Source organism: Pagrus major, chromosome 12 (genome assembly GCF_040436345.1).
Source record: "Pagrus major chromosome 12, Pma_NU_1.0".
Classification (NCBI taxonomy): domain Eukaryota; kingdom Metazoa; phylum Chordata; class Actinopteri; order Spariformes; family Sparidae; genus Pagrus; species Pagrus major.
The window spans coordinates 3,948,991-3,972,792 of record NC_133226.1 but is presented as its reverse complement, the minus strand read 5'-3'; the positions used below and the strand labels follow the sequence as shown (position 1 = coordinate 3,972,792).

Sequence of the window (23,802 nt, the reverse complement as noted above, 5' to 3'; positions counted from 1 at the left end):
TGATATGAATTAAATGGCCACACAATATCAATATGAAGGAGTGAATTCAGTATAAAGACAGCAGTTAGCCTGATGCTAACTGACTGACCCAAGTTACAGTTAAAAAAGGGTATCATGACGTTAATTCCAGAGTACTAATTGCTTATTTGTGCACATAATTCAGGTAATTTTAGAGCATCAATGACTAATTCCTGTGCATGAATCTGTATTCATTTACTGTTGAATTGATTCTGATTGATTCTACTTTGCTGCACTTTGACAATGTTACGCTGCTGTAATAAAACTCCACACTTCCTGCAGATGTTCCAAAATAAAAGCTTCCCTTTTCTCCCTGGACTGTGTTTTAATGTAAAACAGAAACGTAGAGGACATGTTAACTCTGAGCAGGAAGTGCAAATTAACACAGCCAACAGGAGCAGATTGAAACGTATGTCCACTATTTTAAAACATACAATAATGGTATGTTACACACCTCCCAACACCTGATTAAATATACTAGAAAGGCTCATATCTATATCATAGTATTTCAGCCTGTATGCACTGAAGACATGTATGCACATACTTGTACCTACACAGTCACAGACAACCAGTTGATGAGGCTGAAGACGTGTTGACGTGTCTCTCAGTGAGTCTCGATGACCACCGGCTCAAAAACACCAGGTGTTCCTCTGGGAAAACACAGGAACACATGATCGTTTAGATAAAAGAAAGTGGGTTGGTATAAAGATCCAGTATATGAGTGTACTAGTTGTGAACAGTGTACCTGTTGGCGAGCTGCGTTCCACTGAGGGCAGTGGTCCCATCTTTGCTGACAAACAGTCTCAAGTTGCTGTCTGAAGAAAAGCAAGGAATCCACAAGAGAAGTTACCACGGTGGCGCACGAATGTTGTACGAAAACTAAATCCTCCAAACTGAAGCTCTGTCTGACCTTCATTGTTGCTGCTGTCAGAAAAGTTCTGACTCTGGACAATCTTCTCTACGATGTCATCTGCATCAATGCGGGTGTCGTCCACACAGCTGGGCTGCCTCTCCACAGTGTCCTTCTTCCTCCTGTTGCAGGGCAAGACAGACACCAACAGAGACGAGATGAGAAACACTCCACAAGAAGCAACTTTATAACTTGTGTTTTTATTGTAAAACGACATTCAGAGTGGAAGACAAGGGAAGAATTTCATGCACAGGGAAACACTCTGACTTGTCTTTAAAGGTTCTGCTTCATATAGAAAACCCTCATATTCTAGGACAAATCTGGTGATATTCATTATTCTTCTTACTGTTAACAAATCCCATGAAAATGACAAAAGCAACGATGAATGTATCCTACTGACAAGTATGCTACTGTGTGTATTAAAGCCTGATATATAAGCATCTAATCAAGACATCCCATAATGATTCAAAAAAGTTCAAAAATAAAAGTTGGCCTACAGATGGCCATCTTTTCAGGATGGAAAATACGATGTTACTATGAACATGCATATTCAGCAATACAGCAACCATCTCACAACCAAAAAACCCCATCAAATGTAGGCAATGTTAGATAACGTCATGGTGTGAGGAGTCTTTGCATGTTTCAACAGAGTTTGAGCGCAGGCGTAGGGAAGTGTCAGAGCAAAATAAAATCAGCAAAGAAAATAAAGTATTCAGTGATCAATCATCTGTTCCACTGTTATAAAAAGGTTGTTGTTGCCACACAACGTGTTTTGTAGCAGCTAGATGGCGCATCCAGAAAAACATTGTTTTCCTATGGTACGGCGCTCTGGCATGCGCTTTTCACTTCGTGCTTCATGTTTTTCTAGCTGCTTTAAGAAGTTGAAATATCCTCAACTTCACTTTTGCAATCTTAAACTTTGGGGGGTCATTCACACATTCAATGTTTCCTCCTGTTTGAATAACTTTCTTCAAAATCAAACTATATCTGTGAAGGGTTTCCACAGTATTACCTCTTCAGTAGGACCTGACAGGCTTGGGGCAGAGCAGTCAGAAAGTACTGAGAGACAGATAACACACTGTTGGTTCTGGACTTTTCATGGGATTTGTTGACAATAACAAAAAAGCATTATCCTTTCATCTTGCTTATGCTAATGCTAATGCTAAACATAAAGGTGAAGTAAGGCTCCTCAAAGTGACGCACGGTGTATTCAAGTTACCTTCTCCATTTTAGATGCTACAAAGTGTGTTTACTGTTTCATATTCATGGAGGCCTGATGAAATTTGAAACAGGCATGACTTCATCTTGCTCATTCTGTATGATAAGCTGTGACTCAAAAAAAAACTCAAACCTCTCAAACATGCTTCTTGTCCCTTTGGACTTCTAGTGATGTCACAGATCTCAGTAATTACTTGTGTAAATACAGTGTTATATAATCTGCTATGCAAGTCAATGATTAACTGATTATCAGTTTAATGAGATGGAGTTACAGGTGTGTGTGTGTGTCTGTCTGTGTGCATGTCTGTCTCTGCTTCTGTGTGTGTGTGTGTGTGTGTGTGTGTGTGTGTGTGTGTGTGTGTGTGTTGGCTTTTAAACACTCCGGTCCCACACAGCTAGTCGCTGCTGTTGTGAAGGTCAATTTCCCCACTCACAACCATGGACACATCCTGGATCTGGTATGTTTCACTGGGCTCACTGTACATCAGCTCTCCGGCTCCGATATCACCATCTCTGACCACTTAGCTATCACCGTGGACACTGAGATTCCCATCCCCTTCCCAAAACAAAAACGCACAATCAACTTCTGCAAGCTTCACTCCATTTCTCCCTGCTCTCTCTCATAGGAAACAATTCCACCTCTGCTCCCCCTGACCTCTACTCACTCCCTCCTCAACTACAACAACACACAAACACACACACTATCTCCTCCTGCCTCGATCAGCTTGCACCCATCAAAACCAAAACGGTCTTCTTTACCCACTCTGCTACCTGATACACTCCCGACCTTCGCTGGATGAAAATCTGTGGCTGTAAATTAGAAAGACTCTGCAACAAAACAGGTCTCACAGTAAACTCTCAAGCCTATAAAGACCACCCTGCAACAATACAAAGGTGATCTCTCTTGCGCCCGATCCATCAACTACTCTCAACTCATACAGTCTGGCTCTGGAAATCCTAAAACACTATTCATACATGACCAAACTCCTCGACCCTCTGATAACGTTTCCCAATCTCTCACAGTTAAAAAATCCCATTCTCTCTCAAACTGGCTGCTGCCTGAACTCAATCCTGACATCCCAAACAACTACAGACCAATCTCCAGCCTCCCCTTTCTTACTCAACTACTGAAACATGCTGTTGCTTCACATCTCAAAGCCCATCTTTGCCAATAACCTCTATGAATCATTCAAAGCTGGATTCCGTTTCCCAACACAGCACTGAAAACAGCCCTCCTCAAAGTCTCAACCGACCTTCTCCTCTCCGCTGATACTGGCAGCCTCAACATCCTCATTCTACTCATCCTCAGCACAGCATTGGACAGCTGCTTACAGTCTCTGATGAACTTTGTTCTCCTCCTCCCTTTCTGATATCTTCCCTTTTCTCATGGATTATTGTTCTTTTTTTGTTTGGTTGTTTCTTTGTAAAGCATCTTTGAGTATCTAGAAAAGCGCTTTATAAGTCTAATGCATTATTATTCTTGTTTTTACTATCAACCACAAAATGTCATGACAAACCATCAAACACTTGTTAAGATATTTCAATACAAACTAAATGTCGATCTTGGTGGCATTAGATTAAACTGCATTTCCTCTAATGGCCACTTGAGGCTGGCCCCAAAAAAGAGTCAATGCCTATAAGAGCCTATTTTAAAATGTCCAACTTTACAGCAGAAATAAACACATTTACAGCCTGGTGCAAAAACTGTTTTAGTCTCTTGACCAAATATCCCCCCTTATGACAACTGTATGGGTGAATGTTTATATAACTCACTCATTTAAATTAAACTAAGGCTTAAAGTTATGCAAAAAAAAAGGGCATGGCTGCTTTGAGTGACTGCTAGCTGCTGGGCTTCACCTCAGTTGGTCAAGCTTACCTCTCAGCTGTCTTTTCATGCAAATATTGGACCAATAATATGGCTTGTTGTCTGGAGCAGAATGACAGACATCAGTGTTTTGGATTTGACTGGTTGGTGTTTTGGCTGGCCGTGTACAGAGCTCTGATTGTGGGGGATAACTGAGAGATCAGGTGTCTCTGGTGAGTGCTGACTTCATTCAGAGGCTAAATTAAACACATACACATAGACACACAGTATTCTGTCTGTTTGAGGTGTAACCAGGCTTCATTTGGCTCACCTCAGCTCCACACTAACACCACATTTTTGCATATTTTATGATTAGTCAGAGTTGGGTGGAGACAGGCTCTGCATAGATGGCAACAGCCAGACACCCACTGAGCTTCAAATACAGCTCTTCGGAAACCTACAGGTGACACCATGTGGCTCTGTCCACTATTTTTTACAGTCAGCTCCTCCGAAGAATCGGCACCTTACCGTGGTGGAGGGGTTTGTGTGTCCCTGTGATCCTGGGAGCTATGTTGTCCGGGGCATTAGCTCCTGGTAGGGTCTCCCAAGGCAAATTGGTCTCAGGGGAGGGACCAGACTAAGAGCGGTTCAAAAAGACCCTATGAATCGGCAGCTACAGGCAAAGAGTACCTCGGCCGGTATGGGGGCACCAGGGCCCTCCCCTGGAGCCAGACCCGGGGGTGGAGCTCGCCGGCGAGCGTCTGGTGGCCGGGCCTTGGCCCATGGGGCCCGGCCGGGCTCAGCCCGAAGGAACAACGTGGGGCCGCGCCCCTGTGGACTCACCGACCAATCAATCGAGTGCCAGGTCAGAAGGTCATGACTATCGATGACTACACACGCACACACCTAATCATCAGTTATGGATTGTAAGGAAGCTAATATTAAGATTGTTAGGAAAATATGCATCTTTATAACTGATAGAACCAAGGGCCAAAACTAGGAACATATAATCCATGTTCTAATAAACTGGAATTATCCTTTAAAAGAATAAAACCATCTTGATTCTTAAATGTAATTATTACTAAATATAACATTTCTACAATGTGAAGTCTTTACTGTGAGTGCATTTGCGTTCAGTTGACTGCGTGTCAGCTGACACAATTACACTTTTCTAGCTCCATGGTGACAGCAGATGTAGTGGTGAGGGTATGAAGCTGTTTTAGTACTCGTTTCACATTCAGTCTGAGGTCCGTCCACATGACAACAAGAGCGCGTCACACATACTTCAAGAATTTCTGGCATGTAGTTTACACATGCCTGAGATTCAGCCTTAGACTGTTATCAGTGCGGTGGAGTCCAGACATGCTTCACAGTGAGATCAACTCAGTGTTTTGTCAAAAGTGCAGGTGTGTGTGGATCTACCTGGAGGATCTGTTGGACATGAGGGCTACTGCAGAGGGTGGAGGAGGTCTCTCTGGTTTGGTTGGAGTTGCTTGCTGTCGGTGCGGTTCGGTGGGGGTGGAGGGAGGCTGCTGGGAGGGGTGGGCCAACCCACAGGAGACGCTGCTGCTGGAGGAGGGGTTCCTGTGGTGACTGAGGTCAGTCAGGCTGGAGCAGCGAGAGTGAGCTGTGCTGTAGCCTGGAATATATGAACAAATATTAGATTGTGTCTGCACTGGCCAGCAGCTTGTGAAAACGTGTTTTTTATTGGAGAGTTTGTGTTAGCCTGAGGAGGGAGAGCTCTCTGACCTGAGATCTTGCTGTGCTGGCTCGCATAGCTGGAGCTGCGGAAATGACCAGTGTGAAAGACCTCGTCTGGGCTGGACACACTCTCTCCTTCCTCGGGCAGCCCTGTAGAACACAGCAAACACACAACACCTGACTATCACATTGTTGTTCGTGGCATATATATAATATCACCATTTTCAACAATTTTCTCTGAGACACTCAATAATTCAGTTAATGAATTCTTAAATTGCATGCACCACCTAGCAACTTTGGTGCTCAGTTTGTCTGAAAACCAATATTAATGGACAGCAGAAATGACATGCAACAAAGGTCTTTGGCTGGACAACAACCAAGAACATTTCTCTGTCAGTCCCAGTGACCGACCAACACGTAGTTGGTTTTGGTCTTTTCATGGGATTTGTTAACAATCAGGGAGACACAGAAATCAATATTGTTCCCCTTTAATCATTTCTGAATAACAGTCAGAAACATGTTAAATGTAGCTCCTTATAACACCATTAACAAACCTACATTTCATTATTATCATTAATAAGCTATTAATAAGATTAAGCTTCTAAGATAAATGTGTTAGCGTGCACCAAATCAAATCAAATCAGTTTTATTTATATAGCCCAAAATCACAATCACATTGCCTCAGTGGGCTTTACAATCAGTAGTGAACGACATCCTCTGTCCTTTAAACCCTCGACTATGAAAGACTCCGAAATTGAAGAATAAACAGCTAAGACGGATAGACAAGGAGAGAGACATAGTAAACAACAGCTTTCGATCTCACGGAAATCCCGGGGGGTGTCACGGCAGGGGACGTGAAGCGGCGTCCCCTGCCGTGCACCCCGTCTGAAGTGGGTGCACAAGCTCGACTGCACATCAAGGGTGTAAATAACATCTTTTCAGATCAGTTTGTGATCTCTGGGCTTCTGGAGACTTGGATTACAGCAGACAAGCTGTATGGAGCCATTTGATGATTTTTCTGTTGTTTTTTCCATTTTAAAACAAGCTACTTCAGTTGTTTAGGAGAATGCTGTGATGCTGTTTTGTTGTGAAGCTCCAGAAATGTTTTGTGGACTACCAAACAAAGGAGTAGATGACTGAGAATGCAGGGCTGAAATCTGCGTTAATGCATAAAAGAGGTCAGACGGGACAAGAACCATGAGCAGTCATATGATCAGACGTGTTGTAGACAAACTTATTTAAAACCTGCCGTGTACACACAGTTTTCCTGTGCAATAAGGGGTTAAAATAAGGTTCAAATAAGGCAATTTAGATAATCTGGATAAACTGTCTAATGGTCTGACTGCTTGGGTTTTTTTGCCCCATCTGACTTTGCTGTCGTTTCAGTGTTCCCAGATCTCATAACTGAAAGAAAAACTATGAAAATAAGACCCCAGCTGTAATATATTGCAAATACCCTCCAATTCCAGTTAGAAGAAGACACAGCTAGCAATAATGTTGAGCAGTTACCTGAGCTACGTCCTGACGACTGTCTGGGTTTGAAGGTGCGAGGACCCACCATGACGCCTCCTAGTGGCTGCGCTGTGGCATCAGTGCTCTCACCCTTACGGTCCAGCTGCAGAGTGGGGTCCTCGTCCCCAATGGACACAGATTTGGCTGTACTGGGAGGCCTAATGGTGAAGACACAGGCACAAAACTTAATGAGTATTACAATTATCAAAGTAATCCAGCAAACCCATTCCCATACCGAAACTTCACAGTGTCAGTCCTTGAAAACCCAGAGCACAGAGGAACTCACGTTTTAAAGCAGGGATCTCCAGACAGAAGAGTCATCCCAATTGTTACCTGTAAAAACACACAGGTGGTTAGTTCAGGTTGTGTGTGTGTGTGTGTGTGTGTGTGTGTGTGTGTGTGTGTGTGTGTGTGTGTGTGTGTGCTTGGGTGCGTGCCCTGCCTTGAGAATAGAGTTGTCCTGTCGAGTGTTTTTGGTGTCATAACCCTCCAGGATGCAGCAGCGCACTGTAGAGCCTGAACCAGCAAACTCTGAAATGTTGAGATCAGCAAAACCTAGCTGTAGACAGACAGACAGACAGACAGACAGGCAGACAGAAAACATTTAAGGTGGAAACTTATTTACAGATTTAGAATAAAGTCAAGGTCAAGTCTGGTCCACTTCTTTTTACAGATCTGACTCAGCAGGAAAGCTTCTTGTTCCTATGAGATGTTCAAACATCCTTTTGGTTCAGATCTTATTGGTCCTGTACTGTACGTCACATCTGTGACTAACAGTCCTGTCGTGTGAGGAAGTGACTGAAGGGAAGCAGGAGAGAGTGACTTTATGTAGAAGTCAATAACCTCCTATACCCTCTTCATTCATGATTTTCTGCCCAGTCAGCCCTCCTTCTCACTTGGGGGGTCTAAGTGTGTGAGCATGTGTGTAAGTTTACTTCATTGTCATTGTCGAGCCTACGAACATAATATCATACTTATCATCGTAACATTACATCTTGACTGAAACCATCCCAAACTGTCAGGCCCAGGACAGGAAGGCTCTACAGCGGGTGGATAAAACCACAGGAACATCACTGGTACCATCTACAGAGCATCAGTGACATCAGTGAAGTGAGATGTCTGCACAGAGCCCAAAGATACTAAAAGACAACACCCACTCAGCCACAGTCTGTTCACCCTGCTGCCATCTGACAATATAACGGACATAGGGCCCATTTTAAAGTTAAACCACATACTTGATAACCCATCAGCTAACGTTAGATAACAGCTATCATTAGCATTTAAACCACTTTGTACAGCCTTGCTGCCGTACCACCGGACCACAGAGCAGCTTCTTCCCTCAGGCTGTGAAACTCCTCAATTCATTTTCTAAAATGAATGTAGCACAAAGGACTTTAGAAACATAGTTTCGTTTTTTCAAACCAGGGAAACAGCTGCCATTGAACAGAACACCAGATCTATTCAGGTTAATGAAAAGAGACGTCAGAAACGATCTCGTGGTGTGGGACCAGACTGGGTAAAGTTTCTGACAAAAGCCAAATTATTTAGCTTTACACATAAAGTCTGGTTTATCATAAAACTCTAAACTACACATTTCAAAATGAATTTGATCAATAACTTTGACTGATTGTCCTGTCTATGTTTTAACAGAAGACAGTGAAGACAAAGTGACATCTAACTGCTGCTACCATGAGCTACAGGAGTGGTGCTGTACGCACACACACACACACACACACACACACACACACACACACACACACACACACACACACACACACACACACACACACACACACACACACACACACACACACACACACACACACACAGTGTGATCTCTTACTGACCACTTCACAGTCACCATCACCCTGTCACATGCCTCTGTAACAAAGCCCTGTGATGTTGACATGGTTGTTATTGAACACAGATTTTACAATCACTGACACTGTAAAGTCTGTGTTTTATAAAGGAAGCACGGTGCTCTCTACTTTATGAGTTCACAGGTCACACAGGCTGGTTAAGCTGTGTTCAGACGGATTGAAGAGGAGTTTTGATATCTTATGTATTCAGTGCCACATATTCAGAAAATAAACTTACCTTTGAGAAGGCCTTTCCTCCTTTGAGCTCCTGCAAAGATAAAGAGCAAAACAGTGAAGGACCCAACACTGCTGACATCTCTACAGTCACATCTATAAACATATACATCACGTCATATGGAAGCAGTATGGACCTGTCCTGGAGTTTTACCCTCGGACAGGTGCTGGGAGACAATCCAACTATACTGTACATTACTTCCTGCATTATTGGGTAGTGAGGGAGGAAGTGGCATAGACGATGTTTACACAGCAGCTAAGAGAACAGCTTGTTTATTCACTTATGGAAAAATACATATTTCTGAGTTTGTATTATTATCTCATTAATATTGTAAATATTAAAATCTTTTTTTTCTTACATTTTTTAAAAATTAAATAAAAAAAATTTAAAAAATTCTGAGTTTGAATTACTTCTCCAAAACTACACAATGCCCCTTTAAAGGCTGTACAAAGTGGTTTAAATGCCAATGATAGCTGCTGTCTAACAGTAGCTGATGGGTTATCAGACATGTGGTTTTACTTTAGAATAGGCCATATGTCTGTTATATTCACTGTTCACTGTCTTCAGTTGCTGATCAGTCGAGAAGCCGTGAAATGAACAGTTTGTCAGATTCCCTATGTTTATATGATTTACAACCTGGAACACAGCAGTGTGACATGTTCCCATCATTTGAGTTTCACACCCTCAGTGTGACTTCAGAGGGAAATGGCCGCTGTGTGAATATGGTCTACTGCTTTTGAATTCATAACTTGGAGAAGCAAGGAGAGGTGGCTGCTGGGAGAAGTAGCTTACCTTGCGTACAGAGACCCTGCAGAGGCAGGGGTCCAACACCCCGGTGATCGGATTTGCACTCATTTTACACACAAAGGAGAACTTCTTCCTCCAACGAACACAGTTCTGCTGCACCTCCTCCCTGCACACACACACACACACACACACACACACACACACACACACACACACACACACACACACACACACACACACACACACACACACACACACACACACACACACACAGACATCAGATTAAACTGTCGGGAAGACAAAAATTTGAGATTGCATACAGGTTAGAGCAAGAGTACATGTATATAGATAGATAGGAGTAGCTTGATAGCACCTCCAGGGCAGCTGTCTAGCTCCTACTCCTTCATTTAAGGTACCCCTTGTTGCACCTTTTGCAGGAGATTACAAAAGGTTTCCAGAGTCCAAACAATCACATTATGTGGGATTGCATAGTAACCAATTACAAAATAATATGCAGGATGATTACAATGTGAACTAACTCCTCAAACAGGTCAGAAAACACACAAGGCATAGCCTGCCTTAGCCATGTGATATCAAGGCAAAAGGCTGACCAGTACTGCTGTGGTCCTGCTGACGAGGGACAGAGAGCCAGATCTAAATGTCTCTCTCAGTGTGTTCAGCTTTACTTTTGCTTTTGTATGTAACACACTCCTTGTACTTGTGAGTTTCACTGCTACCTGCCTGACAGTACAGCCTCACTGTTTACTCATCACTTTCATACAGCCATATGGGAGCTGTCATTTTTTTGTTAAGCTACTGCCAACACAAACATTTCCTGCTGCTGAGGCCACCTGACAGCTCACCTGTGGCTCTTTACTGCATGTCTCCCCTGTTTCCTGTCTAATTCTCACAGATGTCCTATCTCAATGAAGTCTAAAAGTAAAGTAAAAATAAAGTCCATTTATTGTGAAAATTCAATGTATTCATCACAAAGATTAGCATAGCTTTGTTAAAGACATTACACCTGAAGTGGTCTAGACAAAAAGATAGGGATGTTAAATATTGCAGGGACAAGTGGATACTAAACATTTAAACAAGGCCTGAATCATGGCTTCAATGTAGCTTACTGCTTCCCACTATGAAGAGATGCTTAAAGTGGATCATATGTATTGTCACTTCTGATGTTGACACATATGACAAATCAAATTTGAATTTCATGAAACATAAGAAATGACATTATAATCGACAGCCTGCCTTTTCCACAAGGCTGTGCAGTTGATGGTCCAGATGATCTCATCTGGGTTTGTTGAGGGGTTTTCCAGTCACACTGATTGGAAACAGATTCACTGTTTATCTGCATGTAGTTTGGTGTAGGACAGTTCTTGCTCTCACTCTAACTCTGCAAAGCAGACATATCAATAAAGCAGCAGATATCAATGCTGCATGTGCATGAGATGGGGTTAAGTGATATTCCCTCCATGTATAATATCCAGTGTGTAGAGAAACAGTGGACACCAAGTTAAGATTTACCTTCAAAATGGAAACTTGATTTGCAGACCTTTTTAAATGAATTTCTGGTCTCTATATTATTCATTTTATCCCAGTGAATTTCTTATTCTCAATCCCTAATCCCAGTGAGCACCAACTGAGATTTCAGTGTTAATTTCTAAAACTGGGTGATATTCAGTCAGAACCTGTAAGTCTTATTTTCCTCTTTTCAACCAGCTAAATGTGGTCAACATCAACGTGTCCCAATGCACAAAGTTGTATAATCATTTTGGCAATTTGTAGAAAGAGCGACAATACTGATTAATGTCAAGGTGTTTCTCCAAAGTCACAAGCACTGCTAGATGAAATGTGGCCTACGTCGTACAAAATTTAAACACATTGAAATGTTTCATATAAAAAGTCATAAATGGGGAGCTATATAGGCTGTGTGCTGCCGACAAACACAGAGACTTGTTGGCAGCACACAATTAATCAGCACAACTACTGTGATTTCTTTGTGCAAGGCCCTGAACATCAAAGTGCTCCATGAATGTGAAGCAGGGTGGAGCCAGGAAACAATGGCCAAAATAAAGAGAGTGGCTCTTCAACTCTTCATTTGTGGAATTTTGGAGGGCCGTGGACATAAAAAGGAGCAAGGTCTTGTGGAATTGATCCAGTGTGTCCCTCCCTCAGTCCACAAACAAGCGTTACTCACTAAGCGAATGAATAAAGAGCAAAGGTAAGCTACACCAGCTGAGACCACAGCAGTGTTATCTAACGCTAAGGCTGTCGAAAGGGTTGACTAACTTCTCTGCAAGACTCACTGAACACACACAGGCCGTCAAGAGTGCTGGGCTTGTCCCGACTTGGTCGCTAAACTCTGATGTTATCTGTGCCTGGCCAGCTCATGTCAGAGGAAACAATAACGTGAGAATCGTCCAGCTCTCTACATGATCAGCACTTCAGTTACACAACACACACGTGCAGACTACTGCTTTGCTGACAGCAGATAGTCCCGCATGGTTCTTCTTTGGAATGTGATGTCAAAATATAAGAAGTGCAATGAAGTCCAACTAGCATGTTAACCTTACTGACAGCTTCTATTATAATCATGTATTTCATTTTATACCATGGTCTGGATGAATACTTGATCCTGATTGGTTGCAGGGTGTCAGTTGAGTCCTGATAAACTGACACATTTGGAACTACAGAGTAGTTCAAGTAAAACTGTCTATAGCCTGTATCTAACATAAGTTACCATAGCAACAGGGACACAGTCAAAGGCTCCGTTTGCAATTTATTTAACACGTTAAGAAGCTAACTTCTTATTCACACTGAGTGTAGTCCTGGAGAAAGTTTGTTGGTCTTCTTGGTACAATCGTAGATTGGAACATTGGTACATTTTTCTTTATAAGGCCATATTGCATGAACTACCTTTTTATTTGTGTTCTCTACCGACTCCTAAAACTAACTGCAGCTGTAACCATCAGCAAAATTGTGCATGTCATTCCTTGAACCCACACTGTCTTTGGCAAATGTGCTTTTAAAGTTTTTGCAACTTCATCCTGGTGTGAATTACAGAGACACCTTCAATGTGAATACTGGTTTAGTATGGAAGATTATAAGAATAGGATTTAGGACTATTTGAGCACTGAATGCATGTCTCTTCTGAACACTGGTATATTCATTGTCTTGATGTAATTCGCTGATGTTTTAAGTACGTTGATTGTTCCTTTATGTGAGACTTTTTATGCTGCTGTCCTGACCAGGACTCCTTGTAAAAACAAACTAATAAACAAACAAAAAAAAAGATGCTTTGTACCATAAGCGATCATCTCACATCCCATTGGCTATTCAACTTGCTACTTGAGGCTGTTGCCAACATACATGGCTCATCGTTTGTTGATGAAATCTTGATATTGATTTGGGGACAGTGACATGTCTAGCTAGTCTTGTTTTAAAACATACCATCAAATCATATTTACTGTTTATCAACTGTATGCAAAGTTATTGACTTTTCATTTAGCTAGCATAATTTCAGCTTTATGGCTAACAGCTGAGCCAAAGGCAATGAGCTGAGCGTACTCGTTTCTGTTGCCAAGTCGTATCTAAGGTTAATTCTATTTACCGGAGTAGTGAACAATGTCTCTGTTGCATACGCACATTATTGGATGGTATTGACTGTCAAACCAGGGAAACAATTTTTTTCTTCTTTAGCAGTGACCATGGTATAAACAGGATAATGCCTGACGAGGTGTCCATTATCAGGAACTAATGCACTGTGGAACCAAAAGAGGGGTGACAGTACACATCATGACGTTGAGATCTGTTTGTTTTTTTAACTCGTTTCCGGTTTGCTCCTGTTAATCTATACATGTATCTGCCAACTGTTTATAATCATATGGATGCTGTTATAATGTGTTGTGATTGAGATCCTGACCCACCATGCATCCTGGAAAGTGACAAAGCTACGTTTTTCACTCTAAATAACACAATTACATAATTACCATCAGTAAACAGCGGACCCTGTCTGACTCTCACTCGCAGGGAGGGATGCTGTTTTCTGGGGGAAAGTTCACTGAAGTCTCAGTCAGGAGGGCTGACCTTGGCAATGATTTTTTGAGACAGTAACTACCAACAACACAGTAGTGGAAGGCGTGGTGAGTTATTTTTTTGCATCACATAATCACTGCCATTCAACAGTGGGAGCCGCCTGGCTCTGCTGCCGGGGACAGACGCTGTTTTTTGGGCAGAAATGTGACGGAGAGTCGGTAGGACAGACAGGAGGACAGACACTTTTCCACGTATGGATGCAGCATTTGTTTCCTCATCTAAGATGCTGAAGACATGACCTGCACGACCACATTACTGTTGTTTGGTGCTGTAACGTTGCTTTGTGGGACATTTCACTTTTATTTGAGGAGTGAAGGATCCGTTTAGCTCTCAGACTGAACAACATCAGACCGACACACAACTTTCCCGCACTGTCGGCATTTCGATTCACACAGACGTCATCTCGCCTCTGCTGCTCTGATACTACCTCCACTGGCGGAACGACACCTTCCCCCCATTCTGCCTCTGTAACTTTCACACAGACGGCGAGGCGGAATAACAGCGTAAGATTCCCGCCTTGAAAGGGCAGTGTGAATGAGGCTATTATCTCAAGTTTGAATACATTTTGTTTCACAGATATAGTAGGTCTACACAATTAGTGCCTAAGGTTAGGCTAAGGTTAGGCACTACAGTGTACCTATCCTGCCAACAATTTTAACTGTTGAAGCTGCATTACCTGGTTTATGGCCACTTGGGGGCACCTAAACATAATATCACATTTAAAGATGTTGCCTGAACAGTTCCCCCTGCAGCAGCAAACAGGGTTTATGAGGGACAGGCCCAAGAACCTCAACAAAGAGCTAAGGGAGGCTGAACCATTCAGTGGAGCTGATGGGAACTGCAGAGTCAGGTGATAATGAGCGGTGCATTTTACATTATATACTATAGGGCCCTAACACACGGCCGACGGTCAGCCATTGAGTATTTGTGGCCTGCACTGTTGGCCTTGGTCGGACCTTGTTGGCAGCTCTTTGGCTGACTGAGCAAGTAGAATTGGCCATGGAGCCTGTTAGTGACAGAAATCACTCTGATTGGCTGCTCAGCTAAGCAAATCAGTGCACAATAAGAGAAACATAAGAAGACAGGGAAATCCCTTTGAGCCTGTCTCTACAGTATTCATGATTTCACCCATTTAGTGCAGTTTCTCCTTTATTTCCACTTTGCCTCTTCACCAGTGACATTTGCAATCTTTTATCAGACATGTTCTCGACCAGAAGTGGTTATACCAGTGCTGACAAAAAATAACTGCTTTATCATAATAATGGTTTGTACATCTGCAGTCTTGAGTCTTCTGTTAGCCTTTCTGAATGACGAATACAGTCTACTGCCATCTGGTGGCATGGAGAGTTATTTCCTCTGAAGGAGGCGCAGAATATACAAGCTAGTTTGCCGTCCACTGTAGTCTTTGCCATGTGTTGAAGTGTAGCTTTTTGGACAAGACACAAGGCGACATGAGGCGATGTTGCCGGTGACTTGCGTCGGGTACATCACCGCTAGTTTTTTTTAATGGCGGTTTGGTGTGTCGGGCCCATATTGTTATTTGGTCCATTGTCAGTACAGAATAAAATGTGCGCAGCTTTAAAGGAAAATTATTGTTGCTGGGTTTTATTTTCCTGTCCATCAGTTGCATCACTTATGGTAACAATGGGCTTCACTAGATAGTTACAATCTTGGACTAGCAGACCATGTATACACAGCAGGTGTAGCATGAACAGCACATAAACAGATCAGCAGCAGCAGCTTCAGTGTCTGTCTACACAGGTTGCGTTCAGGCACAGCATTTAGCATAGGTCACCCGTGTTTTGGCAGCGCTCAGAGCCCAACACACGGAATAATTGCCTTAAAATACACATCTGGTCAGAGTTACTCACATGTAGTCAGAGTGAAACACAATCCGTTACATAACTGAGCTGCTCAGATGTAAAGACTGACATGTCTGCAATCATGTGGCAGATTTGCAGCATGCTGGAGCATGTTATTACTGATTCATGGCCCTTTAGCCTTGTCATGCTCTTCCTATGTATCATGCTGTTATAGAAGAGAGAAAGAGACAATCATTACAGTTAACAGAACTTTTACTATTCATTTTCATGTGTTTTTACACTGTTTTTATCACTCATTAGAGCGTATGTCAGTATCTCTAGGCATTCTTTTCCAACATTGGCTTTAACATTAACTTTATCACAGGAACTTTTCCCATTCCACTTATCTGAAGGGTGACCTGCAGTTTACAGCTCTTAAAACAACAAGCCTGGAGGCTGCAAGCTGCCTGGGAGAGGCCGAGAACAGCCAGACAGGTTCTGCCACTTCTTTTCTTACAGCCCAACCTGCCTGCCTGCACAAACACACCATTGTGCAGCAGTAGATGCAAGCAGTGCTTTCTCTCACAGTGAAGCTGTGCTTTATGTGCCCAGTTGGTCACAGTCCGACTTAGTGGCCAATACACGCCTTTTAATTTCAGTGGACATTATTGAAAATATGTAGCGACACAGAAAGATAGTGTGTTATTTTCAATATTGGATTTTTCAAGACCACTGTTGGAATTGGTGGTAGACCAGGTGTGGTTATTAGAAATTAATAATTACTGATAGTAATTATTAAAATTAAATTAATCAAAATTAATATTTATTAATGAAATCATTAAAAGAGGGCACCACCCTGGAATCAGGGACCAATAACCAGACTAAAAACAGTCTCAAAAGAAGGGTTCACTTTAAATGTAATTATTTGTAAAATGACTGACCAACACCACGTTGAAAGCACTCAACAAATACAGAAACACATACAATAGTTACATATAAAGAAGACTTTTTACAGAGTTCTGAATGATGATTCTTTAGAAACAGATGCCATCCAGATAAGATCAGTGACTACCTTGGCACCACACAGCATCACACCTGTCTGCTTACACGCTGTTGAAATAGCTCATTTGTGCTGAAAGCATATGACTGTGTTTTTCCATGAACCCTTAAGTGCTGCAACAAATGTGTTTGGGTTAAAAACTCCCACTTGATAAACTATGTCCTCCTATTGGTTACTCTGTCTTTTTTTCCAGTGGAAGAATCTGAGGAATGAGACAGAGATGCAAATGAGCCTGATGTAGAAACACACACACACACACACGAGCGCACACACACACACACACACACACACACACACACACACACACACACATCTTGTAAATAGTTCGAGAATCTTTTTTACTTTCACTGCCATTTGTAAGTGCACTGATGTGAAATGAAATGACCACAGCTGCCGCCCTCTGTGAAGGAGCAAGATAAACATTTTCACAGCCTCCTGTCCTGCCAACAGTATCGGACACATTTTGGGTGGAGTGCTAATTCAACAGGTCACACATGATAGTAAAGCTGACAAAATGTGATATACAAAACTCATGATAACAGTGTAGTGACACAGAGGTTGTTTTGAGCATCTTGTGAGAAATTTCCAGTTTCAGAAAAGAGGAACTGGAAAAGCAATCCAAAGATAGAGGTCTGTAACACACAAGTTATCTACCCTTAATTCTGATTCATTCATTGTTATTTATATAAAACAATCAAGATAAGTAGCTGCATGTAATCTAATATGTAAAACTTGTGTAGAATTCCTTTTCCCACATGGTTGTTGTGTTATTCCTGATAGCAGACACTGTAGAGTTTTGGGAACATGTCGAGGTTTCAGCGTCTTACGACATTTCTGATTGAAACCTGAAGTCTGCTCTGTCCAAAGGTGTAAACACAGCTGACAGTGAATAGTGAAAGCAGAAATGGGATTGTTTCAAGTCATGGCAGACAGAAGACTGAGCAGACCTACTGGTTAGAGACCAGCAGATCAGACTGGTTACACTTCCCTTTTCTAGAGTACACTTTGGAGCTGCTCTTCAGCTCTTCTCTATTCAAAAGCCAAACCAAAGCTGAGCAGTAGGGCTGAACAATTTGGGAAAAAATCGATTTGCGATTTTTCTTACCGCTATTGATTTTGATTTGCGATTTCTTTTTTTTTTTTTAAGTCAAGCTTCATTTCAGTATTCACTGTGTAACAGATTTAAAACATGTGATGGAGCATTACCACATTGATATACCATCAAAATATTAACTGATCTATATTCTAATGAAAAGACGAGAACTTAAAGATATGCATTGCTGCCAACAAGTGTTTATTATTATTTTTTCAATTGGCGTGCACGTATAACAATCAAACACACAATTATCACAAATTTGTGACTTAAGTTATATAAATAAAGTAATAATACAAATAATAATAATAATAATACAAATAACAAAGAAATTCCAATAAGAGAATAATAGGACACTGAAATGTCTCAGGCTCAGGAGCAGCATGTAAATGCACATTCTGCAATCAAGTTAAATAAAGTAATAATAGTGTCAAATAAATACAAAATTCTATTTTTCTGCACCACAAATTTTACTCGGGTTTCACATGTTGTTGTTGGTAGGCGTATATGCAGTCGCCTTGGGCCATGTCTGATTGGTGAGTATGATTGGTACACGAGGAGCACGGCACTTCTGATGTTGAGCATGACCATCACACTAGGAGGACAGCATGAATTTATCAAACCATTGACACACGTGTTTAAATGTGGGTCAGCAAAATTAATCGCAGCCTCTGCGATTTGGTAATTGCATTGTTTCAAATCACAATTTAGATTTAAAATGGATTAATCATTCAGCCCTACTGAGCACCACAGTTAGCTATCCTATAAGGCACAGTTCTGTACAGCAATGTCATATGGGCTCTAGTGGAGATTTAATGAGCTTTCTTCAACAGGGGCTTTCTCTTTGCCACTCTCCTATAAAGCTTTGACTGGTGAAGAACCCGGCACAGTTGTTGTATGCAGAGTCTCTCCCATTTAAGCTGCTGAAGCTTTCAACTCCTTCAGAGTAGTCATGTGTGTCTTGGTGGCCTCCCTCACTAGTCTCCTTCTTGTACGGTCACTCAGTTTGTGAGGACAGCCTGCTCTAGGCAGATTTACACATGTGCCATATTCCTTCCATTTCTTAATGATGAATTTAACTGAACTCCGGGGGAAGTTCAGTGACTTGGAAATGTTTTTGTATCCATCCCCTGACTTATGCTTTTCAATAACCTTTTCACAGAGTGTTCTTTTGTCTTTATGGTGTAATTGTAGCCATGAATACTGGTTAACCAGTGACTGGACCTTCAGACAGAGGTGTCTTTATACTGCAATCACTTGAGACACATTCACTGCACTCAGGTGATCACACTTTCACTAATTGTGAGGCTACTAGCACCAATTAGGTCAGTTAATTTAAAGGGGGTGAATACTCATGCAATCACTTATTTTTCAATACATCTTTCCTTTAAAAGAGCTTTTTTTGTAAATTCTTTGTCAAAAAAGCCAAATTATATTGACCATGATTCCATTTATAAAGGCAATAAAAGGGGAAAACATAGAAGGGGTGAATACTTTTTATAGGCACTGTATATAGGAAGGATGTCAAGGCTTCAGGGCTCGACTCAAGTGAGTCAGACAAACAACACACTACAGAGCTTCCAATTGATCGCTCTGTCAAAAGCCACCAGACCCCAGCTTTCTAAATGTTTCTAACTTGCCCCGAAAGTTAAAGTAAATGGCTGCTGTTATGGTAACGTAACACTAACAGGTTAAAAATGTGTATGTTTAAGTAAAACTGCTGATGTCCGTTAAAAATGTCATGGCAGTTCATTCAATAGATGTTTCAGTCTGAACCAACTGATAGACATTACCACTTCAGGAGCAATAGCACAAGCTTGTCTGAGAAACTTCTGATTGTAAATGTGTGTTTAAAAAAATACTTCCAGAACCAACAGTGTCCCACTCCACTGGCCGAAAAAACTTAATCAAGTTCAGAGCACATAGAATCCAAATGTAAACTGACACAAGGTCCAGTGTGTAGGATTTAGTGGCATCTAGCGGGGAGGCTGCAGACTGTAACCAACAGAATGCCCTTCTCCTGGCACTAAAAACCTGAAAAACGCTAAAGGCCCTCTCTAGAGCGAGTGTTTGGTTTATTCCATTCTGGGCTACTGTAGAAACATGGCAGTGCTACATGGTTGACTCAAGCCTCCCAGGAAGAGTGCCAGGATTTGAAGCCAGTTTTTCGTAGTGGCCAAACCATTTAATTACATCATCACGTGATGCACTGCGGCCCAAAAAGACCTTTTCCCAAAAGATTACATTGTGAGAGAAGCGTCTGTAAAACGGTGGATCATTTTACTATCATAATTTGATCCATTAAGTCCAATAAAATTAGTAAAGTCTAGAAGAGCCGTGAGCCTGGACAGTGACAGTGACCCTCAGTCTTTATAATACACTAAACTAATTGCCTACTGGGTTTTAGCAAATACATATGACAGCGGTATTGATCTTCTCATTTAACTCTAACTAAAGAATGTGAATAATTGTATTACCCAAAGCATTTTCAAAGTAATTATCAGTACAGGGTACAGTTTATTTACAAAGTCATCAGTATTTTCATGAGCCCTGTTTGAAAGAATGTCTCTAGAGCAGAACCTCCTCCAGCATGTTGCTGTGAGTGGTCTGATAGCTTAAATAGTGGCTTGGAGGCCCTTTCAGTGCATTAAAGAAAATATGCAGTCAAGTGCAAGATATGAATCAACAGGCAAATATAAGATAAAGAGGGTAAACTCACTTTTATACTGGACATGTAGACACTGTACGAACTGTAGGTCAAATCAGTGAACCTGTAAGTGCTTCAGCACAAAGAGCATTGTGTTTCTTTTAAGACTGAGAGTGACTTTGCATGCTTGTAGAAAAGAAGAAAGAAAACAATCACCCTGTGCAGTATGCAATAAGTTACTAGTGTTGTAGTCTTGCACAGCCAGACTATCTCCACACTTTGTGTTAGCGAGACAGCTGCGTCCAATCTCATTCTGAGTCCGAGTGAGTCAGACCAACTGTGCTGAGGAGCTGGAGGTCTTTCTCGAACTCTTAGTTGCGCAAACAATTTGGACTGCATGGTCCGCATCATCCCTGTCATCATTCAGTGTGTGTGATATTGTAATGTGTGCTAAACAGTCATGTAGTGTGCAAAGACTGCAAGACTCCAGATTACAAGACAGAAGGTTGTGTATTGTGAGCAGCACATCGACCTGACAACTATGAAAGTCGTGGGGCCAAGACATAACAAACCCTCTGCCGCTGAGCTCTATCTGCTGCTAGTGGGTGGAGAAGGGGGTGGCAGGTTAACAAGGGGGATGCATTTTGGTGTTTTTGCCCTCAGGTGGCCTATTGCTTATCACCTTAAAATCAGAGTGAGCTTCCCATTTTTAAAAACACACTAACTCCATGTCATTAACCAATATTTCATGGAAACTACAGGAAAGTTAGGCAGCTGTCAGCCATTAATACCTGGTGTTCACGGTCACTGAGTTATTTGCATGCAGGCAAATGAACCATATCTGCTACTTGTCTGTTCATTTTAGCATTGAGTTTTGGCTCTGCTCAGCTCATTTATCTGTGTGATCCTCAACAGGAACTTCCTGACAGCTCCTGTGCCCAGCGGAAAGGTTAAAGGTCACAGGGCTTCTACTCTGCAGCTGGCCTCAGGAGAGTCTGAGACAGTTTCAAAGTCCTCAAAATCTGCTTTCATTCCAATGTGTTGCCTCTTCTGTTATTTAATCTGTTTGTCTCACCCTCTATTACGTGTATTTTACCATTTCAATTAATTGTTCTATTTTTTAACTGTTTATTTCTTTCCTTAGTTTGCTTATATAAATAAAGTTTACAGTTTAAGGACCATAGCAGTGTTTTTGCACGTTTGTTGAATTGTACTACAATTCACATAGATTTCATATTTCTATTAACCATATTTGCCAGACAGCTGCTGGTTTCCATTCTTTTCACTAGAATATGAAAATCAACTTGCACTAACTTTTACATTAAATCTGCTTTAAAGGAATAGTCGAGCAACTAACATCAATATCAGTCTCATTTCTGCGCAGAGCTGGGGCTGTGTGGCGATTAGCCCAGCTTAGCATTAAGATTAAAGCAGGGCGAAAAGGTTAGCTTTGCTCTGTTCAAAGTGTACCACAGAAGGTAGAAACACCTCTAGATTTCAGTATTTAACTTACCTCTACAGTAACAGTAAAAGGGATGATTCGTGGTGTTAGGGAGCGTGACATCCTACATGTATTTCTAGGTGAACAATCTGGGACCTGGCAGCCAAACTAAGTGAGCAGCTCCTCGCTCACTGCGCGTTTTTTTCTGCTTTGTAAGGAAAACAGGTGGGAAAATATTTCTCAACATTTTGGGAGTTTATTTTCTCGACTTATTCGATTACGTAGCAAACCTCACCTCTTTCACATCTCCCAGGTGAAACTACGGGGGCTATCAGACTATCACCTCTTGAGGTACAAATTGTAAAAGCTGGTTAGCATGCTAACTTCAGTACACATCAACTTCTTTGACATATCGTCAACACTTTTGTTTGTCCACATTCCGCTGATTATGTTAGCTCATTTTTTGAGCATTTTAAACTTAAATGCGGACCACATCCAACATTTAATGCTGAACTATTCTTCAACTGTCTCAAAGTTTAAAGTCTCTGCAAACTGATTTCTTCAATATAGAGAAAAGAATGAAAACACATTTTGAAAAACCTGAACCACTATGGTCTAAAAGAGTTAGAACATGCAGAAACCTTGGTGTGGTCCTTGCAGGTTTGTCTTCTTTGAATCTACAGACCTGTCATGACACTTCACTACAGCTTACTCATATTGAGCAACAGATGAAATTAGTGTGAGTCTAACTGAAGTCATGCCAGTGCAGTGCATATACCAACAGCTGGAGGATGGGGGTGTGTGTGAGGCCCCCAGATGCCTTTATAACTGGTATGCAAATAATTAAAGGGTATGTTCACCCAAAGTACAAAAATCACATTTGCTCAATTAGTGATATCAAAATGGGTTAAATTTTATTCGTCCTGGTTTGGAGCAATCTGTCGCAGAGATTTCTGCCCCCAGACCATTACAACAGAAACTGACCATGTTTTAACTCGTTGACCTGTTGTCATAGTTACTCTAAATACTCATCAGACGTCACAGTAATCAGATTTTGAGAGTGGATGATTCATGTTCCCTAAATCGCTTTGCCAGAGAGTCTTCAACAATAGCCAAAGACAAATTTCCATTATTGCGTGCATTAACGGACAATAAAGTTTTCTTAATCTTGAAGGCTGTGTTAATGCTGGGCAGTTCCCAGTGTGAGAAGCCAGGGTGGAGCTGAGAAACGTCATGAAGGCAAAATTCCCAGGAGACATGAGGGTGAAACAACACATACTGTACTAAAGGTTGATGCCAGTTTCTTTCCCTTATCTGAGGTGGAAAACTACCAACAAACAGAGTCTATTAACCACCCAGAGTCGAGTGCTGCTCTGCTTGGAGAAAACAGCACAGTGTCAACAATTGAGAAGAATAAAAAAGACATAGTTCTGGACTGGAGCAGATTAACCTCAGGTAGAGATTGTCTTAAAACAAGGAAGTGATGTGTTGTAAATACCTGGATGACAAGGTGGCAAAGTCCCCACCATCAACCAGCCGGATCTTGCAGAAAAGCACTCCATTGACGAAAGGAACTGCTGTAAGCTCCTCCAATGTGAAGTGCACTTGAAACTTGAACTTCTTCTTCTTCATCAGAAAAGACATAGTCCCCAGC

General features: G+C 41.7%; 1 protein-coding gene across 1 annotated transcript; it reads right to left on the bottom strand.

Moving 5' to 3' along the window:
* Positions 1–622: 622 nt before the first annotated feature.
* On the bottom strand, positions 623–23,792 carry LOC141006283 (early estrogen-induced gene 1 protein-like). Its single transcript, XM_073478433.1, has 11 exons — positions 23,647–23,792; positions 10,050–10,170; positions 9,261–9,290; positions 7,606–7,722; positions 7,450–7,496; positions 7,161–7,321; positions 5,700–5,801; positions 5,373–5,589; positions 929–1,050; positions 764–833; positions 623–668 (listed from the first exon to the last, which is right to left on the bottom strand). The coding sequence occupies exons 1-11, from the start codon at positions 23,790–23,792 to the stop codon at positions 623–625; spliced, it is 1,179 nt and encodes a 392-aa protein (XP_073334534.1).
* Positions 23,793–23,802: the final 10 nt, after the last annotated feature.